This window comes from Somniosus microcephalus, chromosome 24, assembly GCF_052327205.1.
Source record: "Somniosus microcephalus isolate GS21.2 chromosome 24, FLI_Smic_1.0, whole genome shotgun sequence".
NCBI classification, from domain to species: domain Eukaryota; kingdom Metazoa; phylum Chordata; class Chondrichthyes; order Squaliformes; family Somniosidae; genus Somniosus; species Somniosus microcephalus.
The window spans coordinates 15,622,547-15,640,784 of NC_141010.1; the positions used below are offsets into that span (position 1 = coordinate 15,622,547).

An 18,238-nucleotide genomic window follows, 5' to 3' on the forward strand; every position below is an offset into this window, starting at 1 on the left:
CGATTGGCAGTGCAGAGCCTGATGCCGGAGCTGAGCAGCTGCATCGGGAGAGGAGCAGCAATCAGGAGCAGCAGTCACCAGGGAGCAGAAGAGCGGGGATTGCCCGGCCTTGAAGCAGAATATTAGTTGTTGTATCGCAAGCTCGCCGATTGTTTTCCCCACCCCCAGGGGATTAGAAGTGTACAGGTACGTGTGCAGTGCGTATGGCTGAGCCTGAGACTGCTGGCAATACGAGGGGCGTTCCTGTCTCCTCGGGTCTGCTGACTCTGTAAAGTTTACAGCTTGTGAACTGAAAATAACATCAATATTACAGTAACAACACCTTGGGGAGGAATTTCCCAGAGTTGTGCATGGGTTCTTTTCCCCCGTTTTTTTTCATTCTTCCCTCGGGAGCTGGCGTTAGCAGCAATTGGGCAGGATGCTACACAAAGTCGCATCATCTAATGGTAGAGTGAGCGCTGATGGGCTTTTTCACCAGTTTTACCTGTTTGTTCATAACTTGCGTAAAAAAAAAAGACTTGCATTTCTATAGCGCCTTTCACGACCACCGGACGTCCCAAAGCGCTTTACAACCAATGAGATACTTTTTGAAGTGCAGTCACTATTGTAATGTCAGAAACGCGGCACCAATTTGCACACAGCAAGCTCCCACAAACAGCAATGTGATAATGACCAGATAATCTGTTTTAGTGATGTTGGTTGAGGGATAAATATTGGCCAGGACACTGGGGAGAACTCCCCTGCTCTTCTTCGAAATAGTGCCAAGGGATCTTTTACGTCCAGACGGGGCCTTGGTTTAATGTCTCATCCGAAAGACGGCACCTCCGACAGTGCAGCACTCCCTCAGTACTGCACTGGAGTGTCAGTCTAGATTGACAAGAGGCCCTGTCAATGCGCACAGCAAGCTCCCACAAACAGCAATGTGGTAATGATCTGTTTTATAGATGTTGATTGACGGATAAATATTGGCCAGGACACCGGGGATAACTCTCCTGCTCTTCTTCAAAATAGTGCCATGGGATCTTTTACATCCGCCTGAGAGAGCAGACAGGGCCTCTTGTCAATCTAGGCTGACACTCCAGTGCAGTACTGAGGGAGTGCTGCATTGTCAGAGGTGCCGTCTTTTGGATGAGACGTTAAACCGAGGCCGCGTCTGCTCTCTCAGGTGGACGTAAAAGATCCCACGGCACTAATTCAAAAGAAGAGCAGGGGAGTTATCCCCGGTGTCCTGGCCAATATTTATCCCTCAACCAACATCACTAAAACAGATTATCTGGTCATTATCCCATTGCTGTTTGTGGGAGCTTGCTGTGCGCAAATTGGCTGCCACGTTTCCTACATTACAACAGTGACTACTCTTCAAAAATTACTTCATTGGATGTAAAGCGCTTTGGGACATCCGGTGGTTCTGAAAGGCGCTATAGAAATGCAAGTCTTTCTTTTTCACTGTCCACTCCATTTCTATTTGAGCTATAATGTTTCTTATGCCACATTACGTTTGGACTGGTGATTTGGAAAGGCCTGTTCTCGGCACTGCTCTTTATCGGAGGCCTTCTTTGCCAGTAAGGGAGCAGCATTGAGAATAAATCGTTCCAAATTGCCAGTCCTGCCAAATTCAAACGTGCAAATCCAGCGGTACTCCCGCGACCACCACTGAGGACAGACCCAACCAATGCTTTCATTGTCCCTCTCTAGTTTTGTATTTTAATCTGTTGCAACGCTCCTCTTTGTGATTAAATCTGAACTTTGCTGCTGGACACGGTGACCTTTCACACAACCTGCAGCTGTCCAACTGGTTGTTCTTATCCCACTTTATTTACTGATGTCAGCCTTCCTCTTGCTGAAAGTTGTTCGCCTCCTCAGCTTGTTATCGATGAATTCCATTTGGTTTCCTTGCCAGTCCTTATAAAGCAATAGACAGGCTTTAACACTGAGAATTTGTTTTAATTCTCTGCCATTTATAGGTGCGTCGAGGCCAGCACACAGTTCTGAGAGAAACCAAATACATCGAGCTGATGGTTGTCAATGACTGCACTCTGGTATGTTAGCTGCATTTAATTCTGAGTTGTTTTTTTTTAGAATACTGCTGCAGTTTACACAACGATCGCAGGCTGTCTTCAAGTGACAGTTCTCCTATTAGTAGTGCGAGTCTGACCTCTGGGTCTCGGAGACTGGTACTAGTTTACATAGAATTTACAGCACAGAAACAGGCCATTCCATGTGAGCCTCCTCCCACCTTTTTACATCTCACTCTATCACCATATCCCTTTTCATATATATATATCTATAGATTAAAAATATGACATACCATTTTAAAGAGTCAGATTTCTTTCAAACTTGCCATCAAATGTTCCAGCCATTGCAATTGGGGCCACAACTTCAAACTGTTCAGGAGCTAATTTGAAGCTGCCTGATCCTCGAACGGTTACCTCCTTTAGTTGAAAAGTGACTGTTTCAAAACAAAGTAACATGGAAATTGCAACTGGTAATAATAGCAGACAGCACTTGATGCTTCCTTTTTCCACTATTTCAATAGTAGCATTAACTAACGCCTCTGTAGAAACAACAGACAGAGGAATGTCACTCTACTGTGTTTAGCATCCGCCCACTGACGTAATAAAACTCACTACGCATTTGGCTTGAACATAAAGCAAGGCTTTAATCAACTTGTTTCAGAACATGGAGGTCTAGTTGTACTTCACTAGTTCCTTGTCTTACAAAATGTCCCTGACAAGCTGGGCTCACGCCCGAGTATTTATACTCCTTGGACGGCGCCACCAGCTGGCCATCCAGCGTTATTTCACAAGTAGTTTCTTGATGAATGATGAGATTTATAACCCACTAATATCATCAACAGCAATTTCTGGGCCATCTAATAGACTGGACAAGTCTGCACTGACCTTCACTGCCAGTCCCATTATTTTTGATCAATATATGTTGCGTGCACTTCCTGCACTGATTATTTCGAAATAATTCCACAACTTAAATTACAAATCCAATCAATTTAGCATGTCACAGGTAACAGATGTTATATTAATATCTCATGGCTTCAAACTTGAATAAACATAATGCGGTTGAGTTTCCGCTTTGGGCGCAATCGGCGATCCCGGTGCAAAATTGCACCCGTTTTGAAAAGTGGTGTTTCCCCCCCCCCCCCACAAGTTTCCGCTCAAACACAGCGACCACAAAATCTGCTGTGAACCAGCGCAATCGGGCAGCGTTTTAACACGTAATTTAAGAAAAATTCTGCTTTAAAAAAAAATTCCGTGATATATTTAAGAGTGGTAATTTTGTGCAGTTTGATTAATACAACTGAAAATGGGTTTATCACAAAACAATACCGTGTCAATCCACCACCTGTGAGTAACCTGATTATAAATTACTGGATATGACTTTAAAAAAATATACAAATCTATTTTCTAGTTATCGCGGGGTACAGCAGTCAGTTCCTTCGTTAATACCTTTTAAAACGTGCCTGTTAGTGTCCTTGCACCCAAAAGTTCCAGCTTAATTTTTGGCGCCTCCTCGAAGGGCCGCAAATGAGCGCAATTCGCAGAAACTCGCCACGGTGATTAATTCAACCTGGGGGGGAGGGGGGGCATGGCCAGATTTGTGGGCGGGGCCTGCTTCCGGCGCGATGATTTTAAAACTAGCACAAAAAGATCGCAGAAACTCGAGTTGCGATGAACGCAATTTGCGCTTCAAATTCCGCGATCTTTTGCGCCGGTTACGGCGATTTTGGACGAATCGCATCGGAAAAAACCAGCGCGACCGAGCGGAAACTCCAGGCCGATCAGTTTTTATTAAATCTATGCTTTTCATGTGCTCTACTGGTGAGGCTCGAGTTGAATCTAGGTTGCGTTTGTTGTGTTGTCGGTAAAATCAGTGGCACTTTCAGTGGCGAGCTCAGGTGAAAGAGGGGAGTGTCAGAACGTTACTTAAAGTACTTGTTTGTTTAAAATGATTTGATTTACATGCTCGTTTTAAATTTTCAATTCAATTTCAATTTCAATTTTATTTGCCACATAAACAAATACAACAAGCGAAATCCATTCAGTGAAATGCTTTTTTCTTAATGAGCCAAGCGCACCAAGCAGCAAAGGACACTTAGCTGCCTGGTACGCACGGAGCCCGCAAGGACAGCAGCCATCTTCATCGGCGCCATCACAATAGGGTCCGCTCTCGCCTCGCTCCGCCTTTCCCGCATTCCTGCCCGACAACCTTCAGCCACCGTGGTACCGACGTCCCGGGGCCTGCTTCTCCCTGGCTCTCCTTCCACCCGGTCTGACCTCCGAGCCTCCCGCGGTGTCCCTTGGGGAACACCACTGTCTACCATCCTCCAGTCGGATGCTGCATTAAAGCTGCAAACTTCACATGCAGATGTGCTGCAAACCAATAGGAAGGTTTGAGGTGCTGCAGGAGCTCTGTAGCTGCGGGACTCCCCAAGGTATTAGCCTCCACCTCTGGGCGGAAAAAAGCCTTCATCTTAAGAAGCTGTTTCTTGTTACCATACTGATAGATACCTCGTGGAAAGTAAGCAGCTATTTTACTAATGTGATGAAATTAATTAATCTCTCTCTCCCTAGAATATTTTTACAGTCAAATTCAAGTGACTTTTCTGCAGATTTGGCTACCATAAACAAACCACTTCAGCAGAGGTTCAGCTCCTCTCTCCACTTATCCATGACTCCCACGTCTGTCTGTTGTTGATGTATTTGGTGTCCGAAGAGAAACTGTAAAATGCTTCCTTTGCTATTCGAGGTCTGGTGCTATGGCTGTGTCAAGTCTGCTGCTGTACTTACTCTTCCCACTGAGGTAGCACTTGGAAGGAGTGCAAGATTAGATAGAAGCCGACGTGGGCCATACACTCTCGCCAAGTGTGAGCACCAAGAGGAGGAATCACTGAAGCAACTCCACGGGACACTGAAGCAGCGAACTGGTTGCACCTTTCAGAAGTATTTTGTAGGTCTATTGTCAGAAGGGCCATGTTAATATTGCAGGTGGTGAGATACAGGCAGGGGTGGTAGCAGAGGCGGTTGTGACGAGGCACAGTATGTTGCTCATGGAGTTACTGTACCATAGGACCATCCAATGCAGGCTCACATTTCACAGTCCAGGGATAAGGGGTAAGCCATTTAGGACAGAGATGAGGAGGAATTTCTTCACCCAGAGAGTGGTGAACCTGTGGAATTCTCTACCACAGAAGGCAGTTGAGGCTAATTCATTAAATATATTCAAGAAGGAGTTAGATATATTTCTTAAGGCTAAAGGGATCAAGGGATATGGGGAGAAAGCAGGGACAGGGTACTGAATTTGGATGATCAGCCATGATCTCATTAAATGGCAGAGCAGGCTCAAGGGGCCGAATGGCCAATCCTGCTCCTATCTTCTATGTTTTTGGCGATACTCCTGTCCGTCAGTGATTGACGCATCGGTCTTCCTGGCTGCACATCAGCCTCACCCATTTAAGCCTCCTCATCCGAGTGCTTGTCTTCCCCCCTCTCCAATTTGCCGAGAAGTTCTCCAGGATACAGGATGGTTTTCCACACTTTCTGAGGGCTCTATAGCGGTACTCACCTGCTGTGATCTGTTCAGACAGCGGAATCTCTGTTTCAAGTGTTTGCTCCACTTGAGTTCGGGCGGAAGCGTGAGCCTGATTGTATTTCCTTTCGACTGTTTGGGGATTCCTCACTGGTGTGTACAGCCAGGGCTCCATGGGATAGCACTCTCCTGCTAGCAGCCCGTCTGCTCCTTGAGATAGTGCCGGTACAATGGACTGCAGCAATGAAATGAAGGCAATAAAGCTGCTGCTGGGCTCACACATTTACCTTCAATATTCTCTTCCTGTATTCCGGCCCTATCTATGCAATGGTGTAATGAAAGCCTTCCCTATTCATATATTCCATGGGATTGTTGTCAAGGGCTTTGATGCTTACACGTGCAACAGTTGAGGTCCTGCACTTTAGGGAAACCAGTCAACTGGGTAAAAATGCCGTGAGCACTCATTCTCTTGCCTCCTTTCCATTGGGAAATTATCTCCTTAGCAAAACCAGGCTCCAACACGTGCTTGATGCATGGGGCTTGAACCCATGGTCTTCTGACTCAGAAGTGAGGTGTTAGCAACTGAACCAGGCTGACACTTTTAAATATTGTAGCACATACAGTAAATCAGTTATGTTTACATTTCTCAGGAGTTTTAGATTTTTCTTGTATTGACAAAGCGATGACTATATCAAACCAATGTTTTATGCTTAAATATTAAAATCCCACTAAATATTAGTTGTAACCTAAAGTGAATGATTTATAGTATCAACGAGAGAATCCTACACTGGCCAGATTGGGCAGCACAGAAAGTGATGTTTGCTAAATAACAACAGAAAATGCTGGAAAAACTCAGCAGGTCAGGCAACATCCGTGGAGAGAAATTTGAGTTGACGTTTCGGGTTGGACCCTTCTTCAAAACTGGAAAGAAAAGAAACTAGATCGGAGGCAGGGCTGTGATCGGACAAAAGAATAAAAGAAACAAAAGAAGTAAAAGAGATTAGAAGCTAGACGAGATGGTAATAGGCTGGGATTAGGTGTAAAGTGTACTGGCAGGGCAAAAGATAGCTGCCAGGTGTGAGAGAGAAACAAAAAGAAAGGGGGGGGGCGGGGAAAAGGAGTGGAACAATTACAAGAGAAAATGAAATGGGGGCCGAGCTTATGATCTGAAATTGTTGAACTCGATATTGAGTCCGGAAGGCTGCAGACTGCCTAATCGGAAGATGAGGTGCTGTTCCTCGAGTTTACGTTGAGCTTCCGTGGAACAATACAAGAGGCCAAGGACGGTGAGGTCCGAGTGGGAATGGAGCGGTGAATTAAAATGACAGGCGACCGGAAGCTCGGGGTCACCCTTACGGACTGAACGGAGGTGTTCCGCAAAGCGGTCACCCAATCTGCGTTTGGTCTCCCCAATGTAGAGGAGACCGCATCGTGAGCAGCGAATACAGTATACTAGATTGCGAGAAGTACAAGTAAATCGCTGTTTCACCTGGAAGGGGTGTTTGGGGCCCTGGACAGTGGGAAGGGGGGAGGTATAGGGGCAGGTGTTACATCTCCTCCGCTTGCACGGGAAGGTGCCAGGCGAAGAGGAAGGGCTGTTTGGGGTGATGGAGGAGTGGACTAGGGTGTCTCGGAGGGAGCGGTCCCTGCGGAATGCTGAAAGGGGAGGGGAGGGGAAGATACGTTTGGTGGTGGGATCACTTTGGAGGTAGCGGAAATGCCGGAGGATGATCCGTTGAATGTGGAGGCTGGTGGGGTGAAAGGTGAGGACAAGGGGAACCCTATCGTGGTTCCGGGAGGGAGGGGCAGGGGTGAGGGCAGAAGTGCGGGAGATAGAACTGACACGGTCGAGGGCAGTGTCAACCACAGTAGAGGGGAATCCTCGGTTGCGGAAAAAGGAAGACATGTCTGAAGCACTGGTGTGGAAGGTGGCGTCGTCGGAGCAGATACGGCGGAGGTGGAGAAACTGGGAGAATGGAATAGAGTCCTTACAGGAAGCGGGGTGGGAGGAAGTGTAGTCCAGGTAGCTGTGGGAGTCAGTGGGCTTGTAGTAAATATTGGTCGATAACCTATCCCCAGAGATGGGGGGCAGTCTGCAGCCTTCCGGACTCAATATCGAGTTCAACAATTTCAGATCATAAGCTCGGCCCCCATTTCATTTTCTCTTGTAATTGTACCACTCCTTTTCCCCGCCCCCCCCCCCTTTCCTTTTGTTTCTCTCTCACACCTGGCAGCTATCTTTTGCCCTGCCAGTACACTTTACACCTAATCCCAGCCTATTACCATCTCGTCTAGCTTCTAATCTCTTTTACTTCTTTTGTTTCTTTTATTCTTTTGTCCGATCGCAGCCCTGCCTCCGATCTAGCTTCTTTTCTTTCCAGTTTTGAAGAAGGGTCCAACCCGAAACGTCAACTCAAATTTCTCTCCACGGATGTTGCCTGACCTGCTGAGTTTTTCCAGCATTTTCTGTTGTTATTTCGGATTTCCAACATCTGCAGTATTTTGCTATCGTACAAGTGATGTTTGCTGTTGTGTCTTACAGTATAAGGTGCCAGAGTTTTGTGTCCAATTCTGGGCACCGCACTTTAGAAAGGATGTCAAGGCCTTGGTGAGGGTGCAGAGGAGATTTACCAGAATGGGATGAGGCAATTCAGTTATGTGGAGAGACTAGAAAAGCTGGGATTGTTCTCCTTGGAGCAAAGAAGGCTAAGGGGAGATTGTGCACTCTTGCTTGAAGCAGGTGTACTCACGATCCAGGGCCTGAACCTGGTGGAAGGCGGACATGTTCTGCTTCCTAATGCAGAGCAATCAACCGCTATTGGGAAAGTGACAACTTTAGAATTAAAAGATTTAAAGGGTAATTTTTTTTTGAAGAACAGCAGCCACCACAGCTGTCCCGCTTACGCTAAGGCACAGTGCCTCAGCGATACCTCACCCTCCGTCACTGCTGAGTAGCACTGAAAATGGCATAGGACCCTGCCCAAAATATGTTAACGCCCCTGGGATTTGGGACAGAGTCAGGCGTGCATTTATTGGATGGGTGCAAGTTCTGCCCTGTCCCAAATCCACTGCAGAATATACTCAACGACTGAGACGCCACAGCCCTCTGGGGTAGAGAATTCCAAAGATTCACCACCCTCTGAGTGAAGAAATTTCCCATCTCAGTCCTAAATGGCCGACCCCTTATTCTGAGACTGTGACCCCTGGTTCTAGACTCCCCAACCAGGGGAAACATCCTCCCTGCATCTACCCTGTCAGGCCCTGTTACGAATTTTATACGTTTCAATGAGATCACCTCTCATTCTTCTAAACTCTAGGGAATACAGGCCTAGTCTCCTCAATCTCTCCTCATAAGGCAATCCCCCCCATCCCAGGAACCAGTCTGGTGAACCTTTGTTGCACTCCCTGTATGGCAAGTACATCCTTCCTTAATTAAGGAGACCAAAACTGTACACCCCTGTGAAACACCTTGGGACCTTTTACTACATTAACGGTGCTATATAAATACAAGTTGTTGTTGTTAAACCTCAGTCTTTTTCTCAACAGTTTACAAAGCAACACTTTTCTCCCACCCTTACAAGCAATTTTGCCAAATCGGTTGTGAATTTCGCCGATGCTGTAAGTACTTCAATTTAAATCACTACCCTCCTGTGTACTAATTATCGAATGCAATATTTGGATAATAGAAGAGGGTTTCTCTGTTCGTTACACTGTGGCAAGGGTTGCCAACCATCTGATTGTGAACCAGACAGTCCAGTTTCTGAGTGGCATATTTGGAAATTTCTAAAACCTGAACTGTACACCAAAATCAGTCCTTCTTTTCCCATTTATCTTTTGCGCCGAGTAATGTGGGCGGCATCAATTTTTAAAGTTACTCAGGTTTTCAGTCAATTTCTATCAGCAGCAATGTGACTCCACTCAACCCACGATCCCATCCTGTGACCGGTCCATATTCAACTCGGCAAAAGGTGGCAACCCTTTATTTTGGCACGAAGTAATACAGTGCAGGTTTGATATTGTAGCGAGCCAGTCCATCAAAAGCATTGGACGCTGTAGGCAGTGTTACAGCCTGGTAAAGAATAGAGATTAAACCAGTGTTGTCCATTAAATTGGCCATGAGCCACGTGTAGCTAATTAGGAATCCAAATGTGGTTAATTGTATTTCTGATTGGTAACAAAAAGTTGAGTAATCGACAGCGTTCTTGGGCACGCGATCTCAGTACTCATATTCACATGGTGCATGTGCGCATGCTGGTAAAATGGTAAGACGAAAAGCAGTGTTTTTTGATTATTGTGAATGCCTTATTTCCTTAGTTTCTGAATGATGGTAGCTCTTTTTTAAATTCGTTCACGGGATGCGGGCTTCGCTGGCAAGGCCGGCATTTATTGCCCATCCCTAATTGCCCTTGAGAAGGTGGTGGTGAGCCGCCCTCTTGAACTGCTGCAGTCCGTGTGGTGAAGGTACTCCCACAGTGCTGCTAGGGAGGGAGTTCCAGGATTTTGACCCAGCGACGATGAAGGAACGGCGATATATTTCCAAGTCAGGATGGTGTGTGACTTGCAGGGGAACTTGCAGGTGGTGGTGTTCCCATGTGCCTGCTGCCCTTGTCCTTCCAGGTGGTAGAGGTCGTGGGTTTGGGAAGTGCTGCCGAAGCTGGTAAATATACACACGTGAAGTACATTTAACTGGGTAAATGTACCAATCCGAAGGGATACTAAGCCATGGACTTTAGGTCCCAGGTTCAAACGCTGGTCTGTGTTGAACTGGTTGATCTGCACCAAGACGACAGTAACGTCGGAACAACTTGCCTCAGTATCCCCGAGCTACGCAGAGGGAAAAATCAGCCAGGTTCTTGCACTTGACCTCAGCTTTACTTGTGCAAGAAGGAGTGTGAGTGTGAGTGTGAGTGTGAGTGTATCAGGTGAGGACAGGACCAAGCTTTCAGTTACTCATTGTCTAGGCTCAGCTGCAAAGAATGGCTACTTGGGTCAGATATTAAAATGGAATTCAATCCGGAGACGTGTGAGGTAATGCGTTTGGGGAGGGCTAACAAGGCAAGGGAAAACACAAAAAATGGTAGGATACTGAGAAATGTAGAGAAACAGAGGGACCTTGGAGTGCAAGTTGACAGATCCCTGAAGGAGGCAGGACAGGTAGGTAAGGTGGTTAAGAAGGCATACGGGATACTTTTCTTTGTTAGCCAAGGCATACAATATAAGAGCAGAGAGGTTATGCTGGAACTGTATAAAACACTCGTTCGGCCACAGAAGGACAAAAAAGTTTTTGAAAGCAGCACCGTGGCAGACGGAAGTGGTGGAAGCGGAGACACTCAATGTTTTCAAGGGGAGACTGGATAGGCACTTGAGGGAAATAAACCTGCAAGGCTACGGGGATAGAGCGGGGGAATGGGACTGACTGGATTGCTCTACAGAGAGCCGGCATGGACTCGATGGGCTGAATGGCCTCCTTCTGTGCCGATGACTCTCTATGTTGGTGTTCAATATGTGGAGCCACAGAGTGAGCACGAGTTCGTACCCTATTTCCCTTTTTTTGAAAGTCCCAACTCTCAACATTCTGCCAAGGAGAGGTGCTGAATAGAAGGAAAATTTCAGTGAGATGCTGAGGCTGCTTTTAAACACCTTCTTGTCAGAGCCATAAAAAAAGTCTTATCGGGCGCTGAAAGGTGTGCGCTTGAGAGAGCTTGGAGTGGTGGGGGAGATCGTTCAAATTTTAAAATGGGGGGGGGGGACTCTTTTCAGGGAAACACAGCTTTAAAATGCTGCTAATATTTGTTCTGAAGGAGGAATGATCCACGTTAAAGGAAGAGGTTATGTTAAAACTCTTCCATCTCCCTTGTATCAAACCTATGGACCTTGGTCCACAACTCTATTCACACAGGAACAGTACTTGTATATTCAGGACGTATTTCTAACAGAGGGAGAACCATGTCTGCTGTATTTGGTTTGCTGATACTTTCATTTCATGCTTTAGATTTATAAGGAACAATTGAAGACACGGATTGTGCTGGTTGCTATGGAAACATGGGCATCGAGGGACAAAGTGGACATCAGTGAAGATCCACTGGTGACGCTGAGAGATTTCATGAAGTACAGAAGAGACTCTGTCAGAGAGCACAGTGACGCCTTTCACATGTTTTCGTAAGTCTCATCAGGTTGTGTAGGTTCTTGATTTTATAAAGAAAAAAGGAAGGCGCATATTTATAGAGCGTCTTTCACGACCTCAGGATGTCATAGAGTCATAACGGCATAGAAGGAGGCCATTCGGTCCATCGAGTCCGTGCCGGTTCTCTGTAGAGCAATCCAGTCAGTCCCATTCCCCCGCTCTATCCCCGTAGCCCTGCAGGTTTATTTCCCTCAAGTGCCTATCCAGTCTCACCTTGAAAACATTGAGTGTCTCCGCTTCCACCACTTCCGTCGGCAGCGAGTTCCAGTTCATCGCCTCTCGCTGCGTAAAAAAGTTTTTCCTCACATCCCCCCTGTATCTCTTGCCCAAAACCTTAAATCTGTGTCCCCTAGACCTTGTACCATCAACTAATGGGAACAGCCTTTCCCCGTCTAGCCTATCCAAACCCGTCATAATCTTGTACACCTTTATCAAATCACCCCTCAACCTCCTTTGCTCTAATGAAAACAAATCCAGCTTCTCCAACCTGTCCTTGTGGCTAAGATCCCCCATCCTTGGAACCATTCTGGTAAATCTCCTCTGCACCCTCTCAATGGCCTTCACATCCTTCCTAAAGTGTGGTGACCAGAACTGGATGCACCAAAGTACTTTACATTGAATGAAGTTTTGGAACGCTGGTACAAATCTTCTTCGAAACTTCCCCTCTGCTGACAGGAAACATTGTTCTCTTGTTCGATAAACTTTAATGAAGAGGTCGTGCTATTTGACCCCATTATCACACCTGCTTAGTTCCTTCAGAATGAGTAGCCTGAGCACCAGCTTTCATTTCATTGCCATGGTAATTGTGACTGGCCAATTAGAAAATACTGCAGAAGCTGGAAATCTGAAATAAAAACAGAACATGCTGGGATCTCTCAGCAGATCAGGCAGCATCTGTGAAGAGAGGGATACAGTATATGAGTAATTTGAGACATGACGTGGCAAGCGCCTTTGCCCCATATCCCTTAATACTTTTGGTTAACAGAAATCTATCAATCTCAGATTTAAAATTAACAATTGACCCAGCATCAACTGCCATTTGCGGAAGAGAGTTCCAAACTTCTCCCACCCTTTGTGTGTAGAAGTGTTTCCTAACTTCACTCCTGAAAGGCCTGGCTCTAATTTTTATGTTTTTTTCCCCTAGTCCTAGATTCCCCAAATAGCAGAAATATTTTCTCTCTATCTACCCTATCAGTTCCCCTTAATATCTTCAAAACTTCGATCAAATCACCCTTTAATCTTCTAAATTCCAGGGAATACAACCCTCATTCTAGTAAACCTAGGCTGCACTCCCTCCAAGGCCAATATATCCTTCCTAAGGTGTGGTGCCCATGACTGAACACAGTGCTCCAGGTGTGGTCTAACAAGGGTTTTGTTTAGTTCAGCATGACTTCTAACCCCTTGTACTCTAGTCCTCGAGCTATAAAGGCCAGCATTCCATCAGCCTTTTTGATTGTTTTTTTGTATCTGTCCATGACATTTTAATGACCTATGGACCTCTAAGTCTCCTTAGACCTCCACTGCTTTTACCTTTTCACCAATTAGAAAGTACAGGTAGACTATCCTTTATCCGAAAACCTCGGGACCAGCCGTGTTTCGGTTTTAGGAAAATTTCGGATTTCGGAAGGTGCGCGAAAACACTTCGGTTTTCAGAGGTAATTCGGTTTTCGGGAGTGCGGATAAAGGATACACTATCCCTTATCCGAAAGGGTGGGATAAATAACGACTATAAATACTGTAGTTACAGGGATAAATACTGTAGTACAGTTTATTTGTAAGGATAAAGGCTGGTACACTTACGCTGAGTGATTTCGGTTCTCAGAAGTGCGGAAAAATGCTACACTATCCCTTATCCGGCTAGGCCTGTAAGTCGTGCGCCACTCTGGTCATGTCGTGCGCACGACTTACGCTGACCGAAAAAACCTTCGGTTTTTAGAGGGTTTTGGTTTTCGGAAGTCCGGATAAAGGGTAGTCTACCTGTACTCTGATCTTAATTTGAAATCATTTGACCTCTAGTAGGCCACTGTAGTCACCTTGACAGCACCAAGTCCATTTTCGGTGAGAGTGTGCAAGATTGATTTGCATTAGAGCGTTTTGATTAATGATAAAAGCTTTGTCGCTCTTTAAACTACGGTAAACATATAGGCGGTAGAATCATTTAATGGCCTGCAATTAGAGGAGAGTTCAGAGACACCATGCATAGCTAATTCATAGCAAAGCTTAAAAAGAATCAGATGCTCTGCTTAACTGTCAGTCACACACTGCATCCAGTATTCATTGGTATGCAGAGTGCATCTTGGTTAGCAGTGCTAATACTATTTTGGGGTGCTAATATCGGCCGGGCGCAAAGTTTAACGCCCGCGCTAATTATCGCCACCGACTGCAAAATTCTCCTCTATCGCCCATGGAGATGATTTGAGCGCTAAATCAGGCGCTACACACCTCTCTTGAGGCGCAAACATCAGGGAGCGAGGCGCTACCTCAGAATGCTACCGAAGCTCAGGCGGTGCCAGTTACCATGGAAACCAGACAGACTGGCGCCGTCCAGTTCTTAAAGGGGAGGGGCCATCTTGTTGGCCTGCCACACCCTGCTCATTGCAGCCTTGAATCTGGGCCTGGAGAGACCTCTAAAGCAATTGTGTTGGAAGCACTAATGGATAGGCCCACGGAAAGAGCTCGGCGCTTAGGAACCTCAAAAGTGGTGCTGAGGACAAAACTCCTCAGGACAGCGTTAAAACCAAAAATTTTGCCGACAAGAAAAGGCAGGAAGCGCCCGCCTTTAAATAGCGCTCCCCGGCCCCTTCACGACTTGAAAACGTTCCTCTCTACCTGTCGTTCCTAGCGGCAGGCGCTAAGGCAGGGGGCGCGATTCAATATCCGGTCCGGGGCATTGCACACTTGACTGACATCACGATCTGTGGGCGCAGGAGATTGTGGCAGTAGTGTTTAGTGCCGCCGCAAAACAACTGGTCAATTTCGCGAGCGGCGCTAAAATTGCCACGCTCGGGCGCTATGTTCCTGGCACCCCGTTAGCGCCCACCGGAGGTGAATTTTTCCCCCTTAGTGTCTGGAGTCTGTACTGAATACTAATCACAACAGTAGCGCATTACTGTGGATGACTTCTTAGAAATTTCATTAAATCTGGAAAACATTTTTGAGTTGATCAGAATCTGGTTCGATGGGCTCTGCCTAAAATTGAGCTTTCTGAGCTTTGGCCCATCGGGGGGTGAAAATATCTCAATAAGCTGCCCGTCATTGCACCATCCATTTGATCACAGATGTGGGAGAGTGGAGGTACCCACTGAATGGGCACACCCATTGCAAGGGTGTGTTTTAAGGTGCTGAGGATACCCAAACTGAAGGTACTAAAGGGGTATGATGAGGCGTTCAAGCAGCACTACCTCTTCCTTAAAACTAAGTGATCAGGAGGACAGTGGTTTCTGTCAGAAGAGGAGCCATTTCAAAGAGAATCTGTAAAATGGCAAAATTGGCAATTCTTGAAAGTGCAAATCCAAAGCAAACCTCCAGCTTTGGAGCCAAGACACGTCTGGGTTCACACTGTTGCTTTTGTTTATTATTTTAGGAGTTTCGGTTTGGCTTCATATTTGGCATCTTATATGGATTTAGGTCAACCAAACAAAGCCAGGTCATTCGTCCTTCAGTGTTGCACCATTTGGGACAATGAGCTTGTTCTGAATGCTGATGTCAGCCGTGGCTCAGTGGGTAGCACTCTTGCCTTTGAATCAGAAGGTTGTGGGTTCAAATCCCGCTCCAGAGACTTGAGCACAAAAATCTAGGCTGACACTCCCAGTGCAGTGCTGAGGGAGCGCCGCACTGTCGGAGGTGCCGTCCTTCAGATGAGATGAGATGTTAAGCATCTGCTCTCTCAGGCGGATGTGAAAGATCCCATGGCACTATTTCAAAGAAGAGCAGGGGAGTTATCCCCAGTGTCCTGGGGCCAATATTTATCCCTCAATCAACATCACTAAAAAACAGATTATCTAGTCATTATTATATTGCTGTTTGTGGGAGCTTGCTGTGTGCAAATTGGCTGCCGTGTTTCCTACATTGAAGTGACTACACTTCAAAAACTGCTTCATTGGCTGCAAAGCGATTTGGGACGTCTATATAAATGCAAGTCTTTCTTTCAACACTCAACGTCTACAACAGGAACTGGGTAATCATTACATATGGAATGAGGAAGGGGTAGTTCCATGTTACCTTATGGTTCATTTGTCATTATTGCTCATCAATCCTGGGCCACTAGCTGGGAGCCTCAGTCAACGGGAGCACATTTGAGAGATTGGGTGCTGCAGTGTTGTAATCCTATCTCCAACCCAAACTCCTGTCAGGTGAGGCTTCCTGGTAGGGGTGCAGGATCATTGAATTTATCCAGTATGGATCGTGCTAAATGCAATAGGCCGGAATGAGCAGGAAAAATGGTCATGAAAGGTTTCGATGAATTCTTCCGTTAATGGGGCATGGCAATAACTTGGATAAATCAGGATCCCGGGGGTCACAAGTGCTTTCCAAGGTCACTGATCCAGGCTGTTTCTGATTTAAATTTATTGTCCTGTCTTAAAAAGCTATCGATGCATCTAAAACAATCAGCTCAGCAATAATTAATCTCCTCCAGTACCGTACTGGTGAATGCGTTTGTGTAAACTTACTGCATGCACTTTCAATACAGTCATTAACCTATTTATTTTAATGATGTTAATGGTTGTTAAAATGGTGAACAAAAGCAATATGATGCATGTGCACTAACCAGTGCACTACCAAATGGAGTTAACCCCCATTTCATTTCACCTCAGCAGAATATTCCTCCTCACCCACATTACCTCCATTCTCTTTTCATTCAGTATAACTTCAATTTTTCATTCGCTTTGTAAAATATCCCTTAACAGAGGTAGTTCTTACTTATTGACTTTGGAATAATCAAAGCTATTTTGTGACACGCACAGTGTAGTTTCACTCATGCAAAGGAGCAGGGTAACAATGACTGACATTTGTACTCGTGTACAATGACTGGGAGGTGGAACTAATTGTCACATTCTCCTGAATGTGCTGGTCTCAGATGAATGATTTGATCCCCTAGGAGTATGCCAGATATTTGCTTGTGCCAGGATTTTATGCAAATCTAACAATACTTCAGATATTGTTGATGGTTCCATACCCGGACAGATATAAAGTCAAACATGTGATTACAGCTGACTGTCAGGCACTCGGCGGGGGTGGGGGGGGGGGTGGGGGGGAGAAGAGCCATTCAAGAAAACTTGTTCCTTATAATCTGTGATGTTTTAGCCCAAAAGGTGCAAGTACAGGATATATTATGAATACATGTGGGATATCATTCATAATCCCATGAATTGGCTGTCTTGAAAGAAAGACTTGCATTTCTATAGCACCTTTCACGACCTCAAGACGTCCCAAAGCGCTTTACAGCCAATGAAGTACTTTATTTTGAAGTGTAGTCACTGTTGTAATGTAGGAAACGCGGCAGCCAATTTGCGCACAGCAAGCTCCCACAAACAGCAATGTGATAATAACCAGATCATCTGTTTTTTTAGTGATGTTGATTGAGAGATAAATATTGGCCCCAGGACACCGGGGGTAACTCCCCCTGCTCTTCTTCGAAATAGTGCCGCGGGATCTTTTACATCCACCTGGGAGAGCAGACAGGCCCTCGGTTTAACGTCTCATCTGAAAAATCAGCACTCCCTCAGCACTGACTGCACTGGGAGTGTCAGCCTAGATTTTTGTGCTCAAGTCTCTAGAGTAGGACTTAAACCCACAACCTTCTGACTCAGAACTGACACTTGAGGACAAAGTTGCAAGTGAGTTCTGACCATTGCCACAAGTTGGAGATGCATTATACCCTAGGACCTTTAGAATGGGCTTTAGTTACCATTAAGAATTAATTAAGTAAATGGACTAAAACAAAGGAGGCATTAGATTCCTTTGTAGTTTGGTTCCAGTGCAACAGGAAGCAGTGAGAGTGCTAATTAGTCTGTTGTTACATGATGTGAGCTTAGAAAGTACAGTATATAATTTGATCAACCCCTTCAAACAAATTTTCAAAAGGAGAAACCGTTTCAGTAATGAGAATATAATGGATTATGAAAAGCGTTTCATTATAATGACAGCCTCCAGTATGGTAATGACGTGTGTTCCCAGTTTGACTTTACTGACCGGTTCTCTCATCCACAGAGGCCACACTTTTGCATGCAGTCACAGTGCGACAGCCTACGTTGGCGGAATCTGCTCTTTATCTAAAGGAGGAGGCATTAATGAGGTTTGTTGTTTTTTAACCTGTTTCCTACCGTTGCAGTTTTGTCTGTATCCCCCTTCCCCTTTCCATTTTAACAAAAATGACAGCCCGCCTTTGTTTCTGCACACGACCAAAAATGCACTTATTTTTCCGTCTACCCTTGAACTGGCTGTTACAATCAGCACTTAACAGTAAAGCAGACACCAAGTATTAACCTTTTTGTCACAGGATCCTTCCAGGCA

At 45.6% G+C, this 18,238-nt stretch overlaps 1 protein-coding gene across 3 annotated transcripts in view; it reads left to right on the forward strand.

The window, feature by feature from the left end:
- adam11 (ADAM metallopeptidase domain 11) overlaps positions 1-18,238 on the forward strand; it is a 209,242-nt gene that overhangs the window by 114,673 nt on the left and 76,331 nt on the right. For all 3 annotated transcript variants that reach the window (XM_085966258.1, XM_085966257.1, XM_085966259.1), the window contains exons 9-12: positions 1,965-2,039; positions 9,088-9,159; positions 11,534-11,700; positions 17,936-18,020. In XM_085966258.1, coding sequence (XP_085822384.1) covers positions 1,965-2,039; positions 9,088-9,159; positions 11,534-11,700; positions 17,936-18,020 — 399 coding nt within the window. The remainder of the gene's footprint in view (positions 1-1,964; positions 2,040-9,087; positions 9,160-11,533; positions 11,701-17,935; positions 18,021-18,238) is intronic.